This window comes from Belonocnema kinseyi, chromosome 7, assembly GCF_010883055.1.
Source record: "Belonocnema kinseyi isolate 2016_QV_RU_SX_M_011 chromosome 7, B_treatae_v1, whole genome shotgun sequence".
Taxonomy (NCBI): Eukaryota; Metazoa; Arthropoda; class Insecta; order Hymenoptera; family Cynipidae; genus Belonocnema; species Belonocnema kinseyi.
The window spans coordinates 44,649,436-44,670,878 of NC_046663.1; the positions used below are offsets into that span (position 1 = coordinate 44,649,436).

The following is a 21,443-nucleotide window of genomic DNA, read 5'->3' on the forward strand; positions in this document are numbered from 1 at the left end:
CAAGGGGAACCTACAAGGTTAGGACTTTTGCTTATATTTATACTCCTTCTAGTAATAGCTCATATGTCGAAGCTTGCAATATGCTACAGTAATGAGATTTGCTTTTTAGTGATAGTATAATAAGGAAAAACAAATCTTTAAATATAAGTAAATAGTAATTTAAAATAATATAAAAATAGAATATAAATAAAACACATTTTCTATTATTATCATTGTATAAAATATTATTATATACACTATGGATTTTCAATTCAAAAGGTCGAATTTTCAATGGAGCAGTTGAATTTTTTACCTAGAAAGATGACTTTTTAAGAAAACGTTGAAATTAAAAAAAGTAAATTTTCAACACACAATGATGAATTTCTAACCAAATGGTCAAATTTTCAAACAAAAATAATCTATTTTTTTAAGGCTCTTGAGTTTTCAGCAACAACCAATTTTCAATTAAAAAAGAGCGAATTTTCTGCCGAAAAAACAAAAAAAAATTTTTTTATTATTTTTTAACTGAGTACACCAAACTCTCGCTTTCAGTCACCCCATTATCAGCCTTCCTGGAACTGCTGGCTCACGCAGTTTCAATTGGAAACAAGTCACGCGGCCCTCACTGTTTACGTTTCTTTCCCCCCGAAATCAGTCTAAGGCCATTTGAAGGCAACCCCCGACACTCGACTGAAAGTGGGAGTTTGGTGTACTATATTTTGAACCCATAAATAGGCATTTCAACCAAATAACCCAATTAAAAATAAAAAGCTTTAACTATAAACAGTTCATAATACAAACAAAAATAAAGAATTTAAATTCAAACCAGAAGATTAATTTTCTACCATAAAAAAACGAATTTTCAACTGAAAAAGATCAATTTTTAAACAAAATCTGTAAAAATGAAATTTATAGTAAAATAAAATAATTTTTTAAAATAAAAAAGGAATTTCTAACAAATGAATTAAAGTTTGAATAAAAAAGATGACCTTTTAACAACAATTATGAATTTTCTAATGAAACGGACGAATTAAAAAAAAAACGATTTCAAAAAAGTGATTTTTCAACTAAAAAAATGAATCTCAAACCAAAAATAATAGTATGAATAAACCAAGTATAGATCAATTGTAAACAAAAACCGAAAGTTGAATTCAGCCTACCAAGCCTAATTTGCAACCAAATATTTTAATCCCTAGCCAAGAAGATATATTAATTAAACTGTTAGAAAGGAATAAAATTTTTAACTAAATGGCGACGTTTTTATCAAAAATATTAATTTTTTACCAAAAAAGACAAGTTTCCAACAAAATACATTAATTTTTAAGCAAATAGTGGAATATTTATTTTTAAAAAATCAATTAATAATCTATAATGGAAAAGTTAAAGTTACACGCAGCAAAAAAACCCGAAAAAAACAGTAAAAAAATTTCAACAAAAAAAGGAATTTTCAACAAAATATTAAAATTTTCAACTCGATAATATGAATTTCCAACAAAAAAGTTAAATTTTCAACCCGACAATATAAATTTTCAACTAAAAATGTTAAGTTTGTAACAAAATGGTTACATTTTTAACCGAAGAGATGAACCTTCAACCAAACAAATATATTTTTGACCAAGTAGTTCGTTTTTAACCCAAGTAATATAATTTTAAGTTAAACAAGATCAATTTTTAACATAATAGTTCAACTTTTAATCAAAGAAATTCATTTTCAACTAAAGTGGTGAATCTTCAATTGGAATAGTTTAACTGTCAGTTAAAATTGTTTAGAAACTCAATAACTTTTTTAGTAATTTATATAATAATTAGTAATAATTATTTTATTAATTATGATTAATAATTAAACAAATTCAGAAAAATGAATTTGCAACTCAAATTATAAATCATCAACAAGAAAAGAATTTTGTGACAAAGTTTTTCAACGTTCAACTAAGCTGATCACTTTATAACCAAAAAGATGAATTTTCAACGAATAATACGTATCTCAATCGAAAAATATTTAAATTGTATATAACAAACAAATGAATGCAACGAGAAAAGTCAATTTTTCAACAGAATAGTTGAATTTTAAAAATCAATGAATTCAAATTAAATTCGAAAAAATAATTTTATCTTGTTTGAATGAGAAACTTTTTCTAGTATTTAAAATGCAAAAACACGATACCTGGTGTGTTAGTCCGCATTTTCGAGATGCATCGGTCGACTTATGGTTAAAGCTTTTATAACCCACCAGTATCTACTGATGAAGTTTCTAAAAAATTTGTTTTTCTGTTCATATCAAAAAAAGTTTTTTTAATATTTAAAGTACGACAATATTATAGGTAGTGAATTTGATTGCGTCCTTGAGACGCATCAATTGACCTAATATTGAACATTTTATGACCTATCAGCACCGATTTATAAAGTTAAAGAAAAATGGTATATTCTGTTCATATGAGAAAAACTTTGTTCATGTTAGGACTTTTACACAGTACCATATCCAACATGTTGGTTCGCGATTTCGAGACTCTATAAATGACCTATTGACGAAGCTTCTGTGACTTCTTATCATGTACGAATACAGATTCATAATTGATGCAAACTCCTGTTAAAAGAAAAACAAGAATCAACAAGAAAATTAAATGGGAATTTTAAATTGGATTTTAATCTAATTTAAATTTCTTAAATAACAGATTTATAAATTTAAAAAAATATGTTTATTTTGTTGATGTCAGGAAAACTTTTTACATTCTCATCAGAGAAGGTATTAGATTTGTGTAAAATGTGACCCCCCCCCCCAGTTTTTGTCAAATGTCCACGTTTTGAGACCCTCTGAAACCGAAAACAGGTTTTTAGGAATGTGTCGGTCTGTATTGTTGTATGTCCGTATGCCTGTCTGTCTGTGAACACGATTACTTTCGAAAAAATTAATCTATTAGATTGCCCTTTGGCACACTCGTTTAGTGTCCTAAACTAAAGGTCAAATTCGTTAGCCAGACACTTTGGATGAAAATTCAAAAAGTGGTCACATTTTGAATATTTTTTAGACCACTTTTTTGAAAATTCCAAAATTCTCTGTAGGGTTATTTATAGTATTCAAAAAGTTGAACAATTTTTCCTAATGACTTTTTTTTGGAAAATCAAAAATTACCAGAGTTACAGCATTTTCCAAATCCAAAAAAACAAATTAAAATGAACATTTTAAGCCAAACAACGCATGATACGAAAAAAAGTCAAGAGAAGAAAAACGTTGATTTTCGAAATCCTTATAAGACCATGATAACAATTTTTTTAATTTAGTCGAAAAGTTGAAAATTCCAAATTGGATCGTACAAAAAATTTTTGAAATCGCATTTTTTCAAGATTTAAAAATTCTACGTACGGTTGTATATAGTACTCAAAAATTCAAACAATTTATCCCAATGACGTTTTCCTATAAATAGAAAATCATCAGAGTTAGGGCATTTTCAAATCTCTCCCCCCCCCCCCCCCCCCCCTCAAATGAACATTTTAAGCCAAACAACACATGATATGAAAAAAAGTTAAAAGAAGAAAAACTTTGCTTTTTGAAGGCCCTACTGGATTATGATAACAACTTTTTTAATTTGGTCGAAAAGTTGAAAATTCCAAATTTGATCCTACCAAAAAAAAACAAATAAAAAATCCACAAATTCAATTTTTTGGTTAAACTATGCAAGATACGAAAAAATTAAAAAGCTCAAATTACACGCACTAGAAAAAACTACAAATTCATAATTAATCACTTTTTGACACAAGCTGCAAAAAAATAAACAAACTAAATGTGTGGAAGACGGTACTCGGTACAGTAAAATGTATAATAAAAAAATGGTTTGCCTAAAAGATCTAAAATTTTGATTTTCACATTTCTTTGATAGGGCACGCACTTTTTACATTCGCACTATAATGAGAAGTTATTGGTTTCATACGAAAAATGACTTTCCCGGATTACATCAAATATCGACGTTCTGAGATTTCCTCAGAAGGAAGGAAAAGTTTTCAGGTTGGAATCTGTCTCTCGTTGTCGTATGTATACTGGATGTCTTTGGACCGACTAATTGAATCGAATTGGGTTTCGGCACACAGGCTTAGGGGCCAAAGATTTTAAAATTCCATGTACGGCTATTTATAGCACACGAAAATGTTAACAATTTATCTTGATGGATTTTTTTCATAACAAGAAAATTATCACAGTTATGGTTTTTTCAAAATACAAAATGAAAATGAAAATTCTAAACCAATCAACGCACGATATAAAAAAAGGTAAGAAAAGGAAAACCTTACTTTTTGAAAAACTTACAAGATCATCATAACAGGTTTTATAATTTAAAAAAAAATCGAAAATTCATCCTTTAATCGCACAAAAAAATACTGAATTATTACATTTTCATCATAATGAGAAGGTATTGTTTTATGGGAAAACTGACTATCGCGGATTTCTTGAAATTTTCACTTTTCGAGAATCCCTAATTCCCAAAGAAACCGCTATTACGATGACGTCTGTCTGTCGGCCTTGTCATTATCGTCTTTGTCGTTGTAGTCTGTAAACACAGTAACATTGGAAGTAATTATTTTATTGAATTTCCCTTTGACACACTTTATAAGGATATGATAAGAAAGGGCGATTTCGTTAGCCAGCTATTTTAAATAAAAATGCAATAATTTGGAACATTTTCAAAATTTTTAAGACCACTTTTTTAAGATTTGAAATTTTCATATAGTGCTGTTTATATAGCACAAAAATATGAACAATTTATCTTGATGACTTTTTTGATAACAACAGAATTACCAGAGTTACAGCGTTTCCAAACTTTAAAAAATAATAATAATAAAAACGAAAATGACTATTCTATGTCATTCAACGCACCACATGAAAAAAAGTCAATAAAAGAAAAATATTCGTTTTTAAAGACCTACACGATTATCATAACAACTTTTTGAATTTTGTTAAAAAATCGAAAATTCAAATTTTTGTCGCACAAAAATGATGTATTATTACATTCTCATCATAATGAGAAGGCAATAGTTTTATGTAAAAACTTTCTATCGCTAAGTAATCTGAACAAATGTATTATAAGTTTGATACAGAAGTGTTAAACATAATATAGAAAAGTTAACATTTTGGACAAAATCGAGTGCGAAGCACGAGATACGTGATGAGAATGTGTTCGTTAAAGCCGAAGAAGCTTTAACAAAGGAGAATTCACAATCACCAAATTACAGTTGTCGATGTTTGGTTCGTAAACCTTAATAGGTCTGTGCACAAATGTGGGGCAAATACAAAGACCGAGCGCAAAGGGCGAGACAAATGCAGCATCGAGCGCGAAGCGCGAGACAAACGCACCTACGAGCGTGAAGCGCGAGAACCAATAGTCACGCGCCCTAGGCGCGCTCAAACTTGTCTTCGAGATGCCTCGATGTCCCAACTTAGGAACCTTTTATTTATATATTTACATTTTTCACATTTAAAAAAATTATTTTCCTTATTTATGAGAAGATCTTTTTATATTGGTAATATAAAATGTGATGTAATTGTTCGCGTCTTATAGAGACGCGTGGATTGATTGAAAAACTTTCAAAAGCGAGAAACACAGGAGCTTGAAAGTGGACAAAGTGATCGAACAAGACGTTCAATCCATTTAAAAAATAAGTTCTTTCTTTTCTTTCTTTTTAATAAAAACAGTTACATTTTTAACAAAATAGGTGAAATTCTAACAAAAATTGAATTTTTTAGAACACAATTGAATTTTTAACAAACGGAAAAAAATTTCAATCCAAAAGGATGAATTTTCGGTGGGAATAGACAAATGTTTAAGAATCCGGCTTAAGGCCATGTGATGAGTGGGTCACGTGACCAGATTCCTACCTTACCGCCACTTTTTTATTTCCCAACTTATTTTAACACGAAGCGCCACATCAAGTTGAAAATTTGGGATAACAAACAAGAAGCAGTAAGAATGGTGGGTCTGGTCCTAAATCTGTATAATTACGAAAAAAGTTTTTTGTTGTAAATATTTTATTTTTTTTGCTTTTTTCATAATTTTATGCAAATTTTTGAACTTTAAAGCAAAAAGAAAACAAAAAAATGTTTAAAACGAGCTTTTAAACAAGAAGTTGAATTCTCAACCTTAAAAGATCGATTTTCAACAAAATAGTTCAACTTTCAATAATAGAGATGGATTTTCAACTGAAATGATGAATCTTCAAGAGAGAAAGAATTTTTTAACAAATTATTCCAACTTTTAACCAAAATTACGAATTTTCAACCAAATAAGTAAATCTTCAACAAAAGGGTAAATTTATTAACAAACAAAAAAGAATTGTCTACAAAGAAGACTAATTTTCTACAAAATTAGACAAATTAATTTCCAACAAAATACGTTAATTTTTAAACAATCAGTGGAATTTTCAGCGGAATAATAACAAATTTGAACCAAAAATATAAAAGTTTAATTTTTAGGAAAAAATGAAAAAAGGAAAGTGTTTAAAAGTATAGTTAAAATTTTAAGCAAAAAAGTGAACTTTTAAATAAAAAACCAATTTTTATTTTGAATAGTTAATTTTTCAAACAAAAAAATTATTTTTCAACCAAAAAATAACAAATTTTAAATAAAAGAAATGAATTTTTAACTAAAACGATGAATCTTCAACAAAAAATATTTTTTAGCAAAGTGATTTAACTTTTGAACAAGAAAATCATTTTCCAACAAAAAATTTTAGTTTATACAGATCATGTATAAGTAAATACTTAAGTCAAACAGGATTTAAAATTTAAAAAACAGTTGAATTCAACCAAAAAAGCCGAATTTTCAACCAATAAGGTGAATTTTTATCCAAAAAATATCAAATTTCTACAAAAACAGATTAAATTTTAAACCAAAATGACGAATCTTCCAGAATATAGTTTCATTAAAGAAAAATTTAACAAAAAGATGAATTATGAATGAAAATTTCAATAGTTGATATTCTAAGAAAGAAAATCGACTTTGCTATCAAATAGTTCAATTTTCAATCCAAAAATATGAATTGTTTTTAGAAAACGGTTGAATTTTCAAACCGAGAAGTTTAATTCTCAACAAAAAGATCAATTTTCGTCGAAAAATGAAATAGTTGATATGTTCACTACAAAAGCGAAGTTTCAAAAAAATAGTTCAATTTTCAACCACAATTGTTTCTTAACAAAAAAGATCAATTTTCAACCAAATATTTCAATTTTCAACGATAAAAACGAATTTCCAATGAAATAGTCAGTTTTTCAAACAAAGAGATGAATTTTTTAAACAAAAAGACAAATAAAAAAAAAAGATTTTTCGGTCAAAAAAGAACTTAGGTGTATCCAAATTGTTGAACTTTCAAGCTAAACGATTAATTTTCTGTAAAACAATTGAACTTTTAACACCAAAATGTGAATTTTTTATCAAAAAACTATTTTTTAACATGCAGTTGCATTTTTAATAAAAAAGAGGAACTCCTAAACAAACTTTTTTGTTTTTATACAAAATACGATGCTTCTATTAAGAGCTATTAATTTTCAACGAAATAGTTAAACTTTTAACTGAAAAGATTAATGTTTTACTTAAATGATAAATATTAAAAAAAAATGAGTGTCAATCCAAATGGTTCAACTTGTAACCCAGTTGATCAATTTTTAACAAAAAAAATATATTTTTAACTTGTAATGTAATAGTAGATATTGCATCCCAAAAATATTTTTATTTTATATCCAAAACAGAATTCGACCAAAAAATCACATTTTTCCAGAAAATAGTTGAACTTCCATCTGAAGAAGATCAATTTTTAACAACATTGAAGAAGATAAATTATTAGTCAAAAAGGATTTTTCTACAATAAAAAAAAGAAATTAAAAAAAAAACTAGTGAAATTTTCAACCAAAGGGTAAAACAGTTGAATTTTAAACAAAATAGTTAAATTTGTAGCAAATAGCTATTTGGTTACCTATGTTATTTAATTTTAAATTAAAAAGATTAATCTCAACAGAATAATTCAACTTTAAACGAAGAAGATCTATTTTAAAACAAGAATATTAATTTTCTACCAAAAAAAGATTTTTTTTAGTTATATTGTTGAATTTTTAAGTAAGAAAAATTTATATTTCAAGAACAAGAAAGAAGCGAATTTTCAACAAACTAGTGAAGATTTTCACTTACAAGATGAATTTTCAACAAATAAAGATTTTTCAATCAAGAAAGAAAAATAAATTCATGCGAACTGTTACATTTTCAAGCTAAAAGATGGATTTTTATTTTGAACTCAAATGATTAATTTTTAACTGAAATAGTTAAATTTTCAGTTAAGAATTTGATTGAAAAAAAAAAAACAATTTTTAACTAAAGAGACTAATTTTCAGCTATAATTATGAATCTTTAACAAAAAATAATAATTTTTAAACAGAGTGGTTCAACCTTTAATCAAGTAGTTCAATTTTTAAACTAAAAAGATGAATTTTAATTTAGGCTGTGTCTAGTTGTCCCGAAAAATTGAGGGAGTTGCAAAAGGGGATTGACTAGAAAAAGGGGGGCGGTTAAAAAAATGTAGGACCTGTCATTTTTATTTTTTTTTAAACTAAGTCGGAAAATGATATATAGTGGAACCTATGAAAGTTGATTAAAAAAAATTTCTAATACCAAAATATAAACTTTAAGAACAATTTTTTTTCTAATAAAATAGTCAAAGTAGCAACCCAAAAACAGAAATTTCAACAAAACAGTCCAATTCCCAGCCACAAAGGATATCTTTTTAACAGAATTGTTGAATTTTCAACCAAATAATAAATGTTTGTACTGAAAATTTAATCGTCAAGAGGAAACAATTGATAAAAAGAAATAGAAATACGAGGAAAATAAATGATTAACAAAAACATTATATCAATAAGTCCGTTTTAAAAGATACTTCTTTAATGTTTTTAGTTCCTATAGTGCATTATTGGAAATTGGAAACATAAGCTATGAATATATATCGGGCTTATGTTTTCGATTCAAGAGTTTAAAAACTCTGTTTAGCGATTCTGCATTTGTCCTTGAACAATATATTGAGTGAAAACTTTTCAATTGAAAATCGAGTAGTGTGACTTCAAAACCACAGTTGCAACCTAGTGACCTGCTTTGAGGTGCACCACACTATTTTTACCCAAAATCTTACAGAGTATGATAGAAACATGTGCGCCAACTCTGTTAGCTGTCTATAACCATGTCAAGACTTTTTCCGGATATAAAATAAGAGAAAGTGTACAAACTTTAGGCTTTTTAACGATTATTTAAGATTTAATTAAGCGTTTGGAATTAGGGGTGGTTTTTAAGAATTTTTCGGGGTTTCTTACTCCCAAGATTACTCGGGTGATTATTGAAATGTTCTTTCAAAATATAAAATCAGGAAGAATTTGCAAACAAACTTTACGATTTTTTAACGAATTTTAATTATTGCAAATTTTTTTATCTATAAGAGCGGTTGTTAGGGATTTTAAGGGGTTTCTTTTCACTCCCATTCTCCAGGGTATTACTAACCAGAATTTTTCAGAATAAAAACCTTTTAAAAATATTACAAAAATTGATGCCATTTGGCCACTTGAAAACAAAAATTTGTTCTTTTTCGATAGGGGGTGGTTTTACCATATATGGGTTTTCCGAGATCTCTGCTTCCACTATTACTCGAGGGTTTGTTAAAGAGTTTTATTAGGATATAATATCAAAGAAAATTAGAAAACTCTAAACTTTTACAAGAATTCTTAGTTGATGAAAAATTGTTCATTATTAAAGGTTGGGTTTAGGGGCTTTGTGGTATTTCTGTCTAGTGCTATTCTTCGAGGGGGGGGGGGGGGGGCGGCAAATAGAATTTTTCGGAGTAAAAACCTATAAAACATTACAAAAATCGATGCCATTTGACTATTTAAAAAAAACAATGTTGCTTCTTTTCTCATAGGGACAGGTATTTTGGGGGTTTCCTGGTTTCTACTTCAACAAATTTTTGGTAATTTTCAATAGGGGTGATTTCTTAGGTTTTCGAAGTTTCTTACTCCCACTATTATTTGGTAGCTTATTAAACAGATTTTTTAGGATGTAAAATCAGAGAAAATTTAAAAACTTGAGGCTTTTTTGGATAATGATAAATTGTTTACCAAAAGGGTGGTTTTTAGGGGTATTGTGGGGTTTCTTACAACCGCCATTTTTCAGGCGATTACGATAAAGAATTTTTCTGACTGAAAACCCCCCAAAAATTATACAAATTAATGCCATTTGGCCACTTTAAACAATTTTTCAGTCATTTTGAATAGGGGATGATTTTCTGGGTTTTATTGGGGTTCCTTGTTTACTTTTTTTTCATTATAGAAAAATATTTTTATGATTAGGGGTGGTTTTAATGGATGTTAAAGGTGTTATTCAAAATAGGGTGTTTTGGAGGGTTCCCGCTCGCGTTATTACAAGAATTTTTTCTGGAGTAAGAAACTTCCTGAAGTCATTAAAAAAAATTGTTGTCATTTATAATAGGGGGTTGTTTTTAAAATTTTTCGGAATTTTTTATGTCCACTATTATTTAGGGGATTATTAATCAAATTTTTTTAGGTTATAAAATCATGAAAAATTCACAAACTTTAGGCTATTTAAACCATTTTTTGATTATTGAAAAATCTTTTGCCATTATAGGTGGTTTTTAGGGGGTTTGCTGAACTTTTTACCAAAAATATTCTCCAGGAAGATAAGAATGAGAAATTTTAAGTGTAAAGAACTAACCAAGAATTACAAAACTTGATATTGTCTGCTTATTAGAAAAAAATTTTGTTTCATTTTTAATAGGGGTTTTTATTCATGATTTTTTGGGGGATTTTTCACAGCCACTATTATTCGAGGGATTCTTATAAGATTTTTTTAGGATACAAAAGTAGGCAAATTTTACCAACTTTAAGCTTTCTTTTGCGACTTTTTTATTCTTACATATCATTTATAACTATAGACATGATTTTTAGATGCTTTGCGAGGTCTCTTACAACATCATTCTTTGGAAAATAATAAAAGAGGATTAGGATAAAAAATCACTGAAAAATACAACCTTTAATCCCTTATGGTGGTTCCTTCGATTTTTTTGGTCATTTTCAATAGAGGGTGGTCCTATTGTGGTACTAGGGCAAACTATTTGTAACTTACTCACACTTTTAAACGATTTCTTGATCATTAAAAAATCGTTTATCATTAGGGGTAGTTTTTAGGGGATTTAACCATTGCCATTCTCCAATCGAATATTATAATTATTATAATCTTTCTTTGGAGAGTTATTGATATTTGATAAATCGTCCATAATTAGGGGTGATTTTTAGGGGGTTTTTTGGACTTCTAATCAACTAAATTGAAAATTATAGACTAAAAGATAGACTTTCTTTTAGTTTTACGGAAAATTTTACACGGAGGAGAAATTTTCAAAAAACTGATTCAAAGTGACTTTATGCACTTGTTTAAAATCAATTTAAGAGATAAAAAGTCTTGAAAGGTATTCGACATTTAGTTGAGGGTTGTTTTCGCCCTTAATTGAAAAGTTTTGCATGTTTTTGAATGGAAATATAACTATGTATACATAATAACAATAATAATATAAATAGTATTTAATTTCTAATTAATTAATATTTTCTTTACAATACTATAATATAATATAATGTAAAAATAATATAATAATGATAATAATGATAATATAATATAAATAATAATAATAACTATATATATATATATATATTATTTGACCGTTCAGAACTGGTCACATACGTGACTATCTACGATTAAATAAAAATAAATTCAAAAATAGTAATAAAAAGGAAAAAAGAACTTAATTGGAGGTGAAATCGAAAAGATCCGGAAATAGAATTTTGTAACGAACGTTAAAATGACTTGTAAACATCGAAATCGGTGGCCGAATAAATTTAGCATAAAATTACCTTATGAGATAATTAATTATTTCCTGACATTAATGGAGACTTCAGTCGATATTCTTGCCAAGGAATCAATAAAATAGGATCACATAAAATGTTAATTATTTGTTGAGAAAATTCTTATACACATTTCAAACTTATTATAGTTTTGAAGATTTTGGTCCAAAATGTAGATTTTGGAAGATTACCCAAAAAATGAAGCTTTTGATGAAAAATTCTGAAAGCTTTTAAAAGAATAAAGATTTTCCTGAAGATTCTTGGGCAAATTTTCAGCGGTTTTTATTTGAAAAAATTAATTTTAAGAGAAAATTCATGACAATTTAAAAATATTTCCTACAGTTTAAAAAAAATCTGAAAGAGTTTAAAGCACCACTTTTCAATTTCTTAGCATTTAAAAATTAGGAAAAAATCGATTAACTCTATACTTTAATTAATTAATTCATGAGTTAAGCTAAGTTTTGTAATGATTACAAATAATTGAAAACTTATAAAGATTTCAACAAATTTAAAATGAAATTTGTATCTTTAAAGATTTCGAGCAAAAAAAATTAGAAGCGCTTTAAGAATTTCGAAAGATTTCAAGCAAAATAAAACATTTTCTTAAGATTCCTAGAAAAATCTTTAATGATTTTTTTATTTTTAAATTCATTAATATCATCTTAAAATATATTTTTGAAAATTGTATTATATTTTGAAAATTTCTTCGGATAATGTTGATAAAAAATACATATGCACACATAAGCACGCAGAAAATTTTTAAATTTGAAAAATTAAAAAAAAACATTGTCATGAATTTCAAGTTTCAGAATATAATTTAAAAACGCATTTATTTTTTTGTGCTTTATTGAAACAAAAAACTTATCTGAAATTTGAGTTTTTGTTTTAAATTATTAAATATAGGCTCAAAATAAAAAATAATGATGAGACGTATAATTTAGTTTTTTATGGATTCGAACAAATTTGGGGGCGATATGATTTAAACAATTGAGGAAGAAAAATATTCCAGTCCATTTGGACCACCTTAATGATACTAGTATTTATTGACAAGAAAACTAAAATTTTTACTATAACTAATATTTTATTTAAAATTGTAGTTATTCTTTCTAAATTTTAAATATAGGCGCAAAATGAAAAAAACGGTGAGACGTCAAAGAATTCCAGACGATGGACTCTTATCGGAATTTAATGTTTTTCATTACGGGAAGTCCATATTAAAGCTCATAGAAATTGTGGAAGCTATAAATATACTTTTTTTATCATTTACTTTGTTTTTTTATTCAAACAAATTTGGGACCGCTATGCATGAAAATTATTTTTTAAAAGTTCCGATGAATTTTTGGACCTCTTTAATACTGCTAGTATTAATTGATGAATTGAAATTGTTTTCCCAACAAAACTTTTATGATATAAAAAATTTAATCTTTACTAAAATTAATAATTTATTTGAAATTTGAGTTTTTCTTTCGAAATTTTAAATATAGGCTCAAAATGAAAAAACTATATCTCGTCGAAGAATTCCAGAGGATGGAGTGGTATGTGTTTTCATTATAGCAAATACGTGTTAAACTCCATATGGCTTGTGGAACCTCTAAACATCATTTGGTTTTTAAGAAATTATTTTTCTTGGATTTGAACAAATTTTGGAAAGATATACATAAAATTTCTATTAAAAAAGTGTCCAATGCATTGTTGGACCATGCTAATGAAGCTAGTATTAATCTATATAAAAAACTGAAATTGTTTTCCGGCAAGAGATTATTATATAAGTAAATAAAATCTTGCCATAACTAATAATTTATCTAAAATTTTAGTTTTTCTTTCGAAATTTTAAATATAGGCTCAAAATTAAAAAACCGTGAGACGTCGAAGAATTCCAGACGATGGAGTGTTATCGGAACGTGTCTTAGCTAAAAATATACTTCGCATCTAGTTCACCAAGTTCTATACAAGATGAAGTAGATGTATTTCATTTGGCAGACGAGTGTTGTTTCTCTATGAGTTAGAGCAGAAATTCCTTTCAATATATTCACTGCAACGGAAATGATTACGCGGTCATAAAGTCTTGGAAATTGTTCAAAACTTATGCTAATAACATGATAAGGTCAATATCGGCATTCTAACCCGGTTCGTTTTTTTAGAAGCTTAAAATCTCAGCTAAAATTATCAAGACTAAAAAAACACATTCTATGGTTTTAGGCATCTCGCAATACAAATATTTCAGGGTCCATTATGCAATTTTCCTATTTCCATCAAAACTTCCTTCAACACGATTGTTTACATTCGAAAAAACAAATCTTTTTCTGGGAATTTTCACACTTAAGTTTCAAGGTTAATTCGAAATTTATAACGGATTTCGTGATGTATATTGAAAAAACTAAAATAAATGGTCAAAATGATGAAATTATTGTTTTAACTGATACTTTTGAAAATAATAACAAAATACTTGAAAATAATAAAATAATTCTGATCGAAGGACAAAAATTCCAATTTTCCTATATTGGGACAGAATAGTTGAATCTTTAACCATGACAAATTAATAATTAATAATTTTGTCTTTGTAATTTTTTTAAAAAAAGATTTAATTTCTAAAAAAAAACGAATTTTGAAACCGAAAACTATTTTCATAAAAAAGTTGAATTTTTAACCAAAAAAGATTCTTTAGTCATGAGAGAAAAAAAACTTGAACCTAAATATTGAATTTTCAAGCCAAAAAGCAAATTTTTTAAATAGGTGAATTTCCCACCCGCACATAAATATAAATTTTCAAAAAACAATGATAATTTGTTCTCCAAAACAGTTGAATTTTCAAAACAGAAACACGACTTTCCAGAAATGAACTTTTAAATAAAATTACGAATCTTAAATTGTAATAATTACATTTTCAGTTAAAAACATTAATTTTCTACAAAAAAAAATTTCAACGTATTAGTTAAATTTTCACCCAACATGATTTTCAATAAAAAATGCATTTTTGACAAAATAGTAAAATTCTCAACCAAAATAGATTAACTTTCAGTGTACCATTTTAAAGCATTTTTGATCAAAGAAAGACAAAATTTCTACCAAAACAGATGCCGAGGACTATTCAAAAAAGAAATTTTAATTTTTAATTAAAAAAGATTCATTAGTTATGAGTGAAAAATAGTTAAATTTTAAATCTAAAAACGCCAATATTGTAAAAAAAAAAATATTTGAATTTCCTATCTGAAAATAAAAATTAATTTTCCAAAAGAAATGTTTTTTTATTCTTCTAAAATTGTCGAATTTTCAAACGACAAACATGAATTTTCAGCAAAACGGTCTGATTTGTAAATAAAGGGAACGAATTTCTAAGAAAATTATTAAATTTCGATCATTATCCTCAATTATTGAGTTATCAACAAAAACATTAATTTTCTATTGAAAATGACGAAGTTTTAATCAGAAATGGAATAGCTGAATTTTCAGATCAATTAATTAATTTCTAGTAAGAAAAGAAACGAATTGTCAACAAAAATTTGTATTAAAAATTCTGAATGCTCAATGAAGAAATATTTTTTAACAAAGGAGTCTTAGTTTCCAAGAAGCAGTAGAATTTGTTAAAACAAAACATGAATTCTTAACAAAAAATGTCATATAGTTGATATTTCAAACAAAAAATGTTTTTATTTTAAATAAACAACCACTTAATTTAAAAAAGACGTATTTTCAACAAAACTCTTAAATGTTGCAACCAAAAAGAATGAACTTCTAACAAAATTGTTGAATTTTAAACAAAATTATAATATTTTCAACGAAATAACACAATAAAAAATAATAATGAACTTTGAAAATTTCCAAATTAATTCCAAAAAACAGAAAAAAAAACGAATATTCAACTCTGGCACTTTTTTTCTAAATACGTTTCTATAACTGTGCATTGTGCTCAGTTCCACTTCTGGAACATTTGAGAAATCCTAGGACCAACATTAAAAAAATTTTGAATTTCATGTTGGAAGAAAAATATAAAATTTCCTATATTGAGCTAAAAATTTTTAGATGGCACTGAAAAATAAGAATATTTTATCTCTAAAAAGTGTTTCATTAGATTTACCTATAAGTCAAATTTTCGTCAAAACTTAATGATTTTTCGTTAAAAAAATGTAGGAAATTTCCTTGAAGGGTAAGTTTTGAATTTTCAATGTGCATGTTGACAACCATGATATGGATGTGGTATAACAACTGACACTCGACACATTTGATACTCATGACAATTTATGACAATTTACTGATAAAAAAAATCCTTAATAGACGTTGCATATCATTTTGATTGAATTTGGAGATCAAATTGACCAACCGACATTAACTGTGAATATAATTCACTTTAATTATACCCCTGTCTACAGAAAACCAGTGATTAACAATTAACAAACATCTAAATGATTATTAAGATTTTGGAATCTTTTTACGCTCATAATGACGGTATTGACTTGATATATCATTAGATTGTTCACTTCTACACAGAAGAAAATAAAATATATCAAATTGTCAGAAGCCTTATATAGTCTTCGATAGGGCTTATAAATTCGTCAACAATTAATCTATTAATAAAATGATTTATTACCATCAGAACAGAGTCCAAGGTCTATTCAATTATGTTTTTAACTTTAACAGTTTTCATGCATTCCTTGTGCTAAAGATTGCGCAGGTGATAATAAAGTTATTTAATCAGATAGCGCTTAGAATATATACACATATATCACAGTGAATAATTTTTATTATTTATCAGTCTCCATTTAAGAAATTTCTCTAGAAAAAATGAAGATTCTTTTTAGCACTCTACTCTTTACAATCACGGTTCTTCATCACTTTGATGGTAAGTGCGTTATCTTGGGTTTTAGTTTAAGAGATATATCGACATCATTGTCAGTGTTTTATTTTATTTTTACAGAATTAAATTCTTCGGACAGCGGCGAGGGTTCATCCCGGTCACATAGTGGCCAACATTCTCACTTACATCGTAGCGAAAATCTTAAAACACCTATCCCAGGTCCTCACCCATCCGGTAGCCAATATCCTCACCCATCTGCCCAACTTCCTCACTTAGCTGGTAGCCAATACCCTCACCCTTCTGTCCTAGACCCTTACACATCTGGTAGCCAAAATGCTCACCTATCTGCCCAACTTCGACACTCATCTGGTAGACAATATCCTCACCAACCTGTCCCAGATTCTCACTCCTCTGGTAGCCAATATGCTCACCCACCTGTCCAACATCCTCATACATCTGGTAGCCAATATCCTCATCCACCTGCCCAACTTCCTCACTTATCTGGCAGACAATATCCTCACCAACCTGTCCCAGATTCTCACCTACCTGTTAGCCAATATGCTCACTCACTTGTTCAGCACCCACACGCATCTGGTAGCCAATATTCTGATCCCCCTGTCCAACATCGTCACGGAAAAGACCCAACTCTTGACCCACCAAGTAACACTTACGTGCATGGGGACAGGGTGATTGGGATTTGGCGAATTCCTGGAAAGAATAAGGGTTACAACGCTAGGCTTCTAGGTACCAATATTATTCCAACTCACTCGTATAAATATTCTCACAATTATGTAAGCCGTGCTGAATATCTAGATGGCATAAGAGTTATTGTGTACATACAAAATGGAAAAACTATAGGAGCTGAGCTACCGCCGAGGACATCAGGTAATTTGTTGTGGCTAAAGAATGGAAGAATTTTTGCAGATGAACTTGCTATTAGCATCACAGTAAATTTCAGAGATACCATTGATCTAATGGTGGATAAAAAGGTTGCTAACAATTGACAACTACAATTATCTAGCGGTGGATGATTTTTATCTGCCTCGTGATAAAAATTAACTGACTTCGGATAAATGTAGTTTTCAATTACTTACAGCGTTTTTATCCAATTTCAGATAAATAATATCTCTGGCGTTTACTGTGATGTAATATTTCTTGGCTTTACCTTGTTAAGATGAATTTTTGTCAGGGCCTTTAAGATCAGGGTTGGATAAATAGATGTCTAATCTGCTCTCAAGTGGTTTTATTAATTTGATGTAGACGCGCTTTGCTGTGGGACCACATCATTATTAGAAGGTAGACAATCATCCGAATTTTAAAGACCTCCGAGTTGCTTGAGAATTTTTATCTGTATATTATACGTTAAAAGGAAAAGATTATTATTTTAATTCTGAGAAAAAAACCTCTCATTTTAAAATTAAATGTACAGATAAACTCTTTCAAACAACGTGGAGATCTTTTAGAATTTCGATGATTATCTACCTCCTTATGATGATTTGGTACTATATCATCATCAGATGATAGAAATTTATTAATTAACCACTGACCTTATAAATGCTAAAAAAATATTTATCATATGGTAATATTTTTCAAATTTTTTTGTTCGCTTTATGTTTTTTATTTATTATGAACCGATTTCAAAAATGGGACAAAAAAAACTTTCTGTTGAAAAATAAATTTGTGGCCTAAACTAGACATTCGATTTAAATGTTTCCTTTTTTTTAATAAATACAGTGAAACTTTTCTATAGCACCGATTTTGGGGCTGGCGGTAGGTAGGAACTAACTCATTATAACCCGCTCCGCTTTTGTTTGTTCACACTTGAGTGCTCGTCTGAGTGGCAACCGCAGACCCCGCGGCACCCGCGCAGCTCCTCTTATATCTACCTGCGACGCGCAATCAATTCTCGGAAGGGCTATAGAAGGGAGTGCTATTGAAGGGTTTCACTGAACTTTAAATTTTTTTAAATATTTGTGTGCTTGGGTACCATTTTTTACTATTTTCAGATTCATCAAAGAAGGTCTTATACCTATACTAAAACTATAAGATTATTTAAAAATAGATTATATTTAGCAATTTTTTATATAATTTTTCTGAACAAATTTATATTTTGGATAATTTTGAAGGAATAGGCTCGATTTTTTTACGGAGTCAACTAAAAATACGTTTCCAATGACCCTTTGCTACGATACTTTTGAAAATTATAAGATTGATTAATTATTCAAACAACTTTCGTTAACTAAGTCAAAGTTTGGCTGTTTTTAAACAAATAGATTGGTTTTTTTTATGGAAATAACTAACAATGTTTCTTCTATCGCTCTTTGCTATGATTTTTTGAAAATTCATAAGAATGTTTAATTATTTCAAAAAATTTATTTACAAGTGTAGAATCTAGCTATTTCCAAACAAACAGCTCAATTTTTGTTTATGAAATCTATTAAGAATGTCTTTCCGATGATTGCTTGCTATGATATTTGTTCTTAATTAATTGCCGTATTTATTTACTTTACTGTATAGAATTCCTGAAAACAAAACCAAGAATTCAACGACCCAATTTGGTCAACCACCATAAAATGCTTCTATTGGAATTGAAAAAAAGGTCTTTTCTTTGAATTTTTGGACAAAAATAAAAAAGAGGAAAGAAACATGAAAAAATGGCAATAGGAGCCTTTCATGGTGGTTGTCCAAATTTGTCATTGGATTCATGGTTCTATTTTTAGGAAATCCATACATTAACTTGATTATTTAACGTTAAATGGAATTTGGAATTTAAATTAATTTGAATTGAATTTTCAATTATTTTAACAATATGCATTAGCAAATTCAGAGATTTACTATTTTTAACGAACACACTAAACTTTTGTTTAAAAATGAGCTCACAATGACTTTACGATTATTTTTTATTATATTAGTTTTAAAATTGAAAATATTTCTTAATTATTTAAACAATATTTATCAATAAATTGAGAGATTTTTGTTTACGGAATCCACTAAAATGTATTTTCTATGTCTTTTTGCTTTCATACTTTTGTTTTTATAAAATTTATAAATAAATTAGTTAAAAAATAAATAATAAAATAAATAGGTCACAAATTTTTATTTAATTCTGTAAACAAGCATAAGACCTATAAGCCGAAACATACCCAAACTTTGAATTTCTTTAAATAATTAATACTTTTTGTAAATTTGCAAATTAGCATAGCAAGAAGTCATCGAAAGGACATTTTTAGTTGATTTCGTAAAATTAATTAAACCTATTCGTTGAAAAAAAAATCTTAATTTTTTAATAATAAATTAATTGAATATTTATTCATCCTGGTGAATTTTTAAAGCATCATAGTACAGATTAATTTGAAAGACATCATTATAGTTGAGTCGCTAAACAAACATTAGACCTGTTCCTTGAAAAATATCCATACTCTGATTTGTTTATAAAAATTGCCATGAAAATTGACAAATAATATCTATTTTCAAATAATCAATTGATTAATTTTAAGATGTGTATAATTTTAAAGTTTTTTTTATTCTTTCTGAAATCTCATATTGCTATTTTTTCAAAGTCCAATGTGATAAATCGAAAATTCTGTAAAATAATACTTTTAAAAATTAAAAAAGCCAACTTTGTTGCTAAATATAAAACTTTAAAAGGTTGCTATCAAAAATCTAAAGAATTATATCGTTTCGAAATTTGGACAGATTTAATTTCAAAATTAAATGTTTGAATCGAATAAATAGTGTTGGATAAAAATTTATTTGTCCGCAGAAACTTTGCTTGCTTCATAAATTTATTTCTGTTATAATTTACATTTCGCATTTATTTTTTATTCAATTTATTAAATAGCTGACAATATAGTCTCTTAGAATTAACGATTTTTGTAGAAACTCTATACATGATAATAATTAATTACTGAGGCTTTATTTAATTAATTATTTAAATCCAATCAAGTAAGCAATTTCTTATCGCATTTTAACATTTTTCTATGTAATTTGAATAATTATTAAGGTTTTATAGTTTTGATTTCACATAATAATTCTTGAAAATATTTTTCAATCTTTAGAAGTTAAATTTTCCTATTAATAGATGTTTTTCAAAAATTTCAATTTTAAAATAGTGATTCGTGAAAGCTATTTTTGTCAATTGTGTGCTCTTAAAGAATTAAAAATAAACACTCTTTCAGTTCCTATGTTTTAATCTAGAAGTGCTGAGTGTTTTATTTTCAATCTTTCTAAAATCGCAATTTTTTTAAGGTCCAACTCCAAACAAATCAGTATGGTACATCAATTATTCGGGTGAAGATTTCAGGGTGAAGGTGAATCCTAGAACAGGATCTGTGTTATCAGTTAGCCTTACTATTGGTAATTTTTCTCCAAGTAAATCATATCGCGAACAATTTGCTGTTGAAACGGTTTCAGTTTTTATGGGTGGCATTAAATTTTTTATTGACGTAGAAACTCTGAGTAATGGACAACGAAAAATTTTGGGAGCTTTTGCCCATCCAAGACAGGATTAATAATAACGTTAGGATTAATCTGTCTATGAGGTAAACCATGTTAATGAGCGAAAATTAATCAATATTCTTGTGATATATGTATATTACTTAATAAAAAAATTAATTAATCCACAAATAATGCAAAAATTTTGGACCTCACCCCCTCCCCAACCCTCCACCAATGTTACGTAATTTTTCCAATTATTTTGAGCAATGTCTTCTCAGATTCAATTAAGTTATTGACTAACCGAGCCATCTT

At 27.8% G+C, this 21,443-nt stretch overlaps 1 protein-coding gene across 3 annotated transcripts in view; it reads right to left on the reverse strand.

The window, feature by feature from the left end:
• Positions 1 to 21,443, reverse strand: part of LOC117176776 (ras-related and estrogen-regulated growth inhibitor) — a 50,757-nt gene that overhangs the window by 21,765 nt on the left and 7,549 nt on the right. The window contains exon 2 of one of the 3 annotated variants that reach the window (XM_033367072.1): positions 17,036 to 17,402. The exons of the other annotated variants lie outside the window; for them this stretch is intronic. Coding sequence (XP_033222963.1) covers positions 17,036 to 17,150 — 115 coding nt within the window. The 5' untranslated portion in view covers positions 17,151 to 17,402. The remainder of the gene's footprint in view (positions 1 to 17,035; positions 17,403 to 21,443) is intronic. 3 annotated transcript variants of the gene reach the window in all.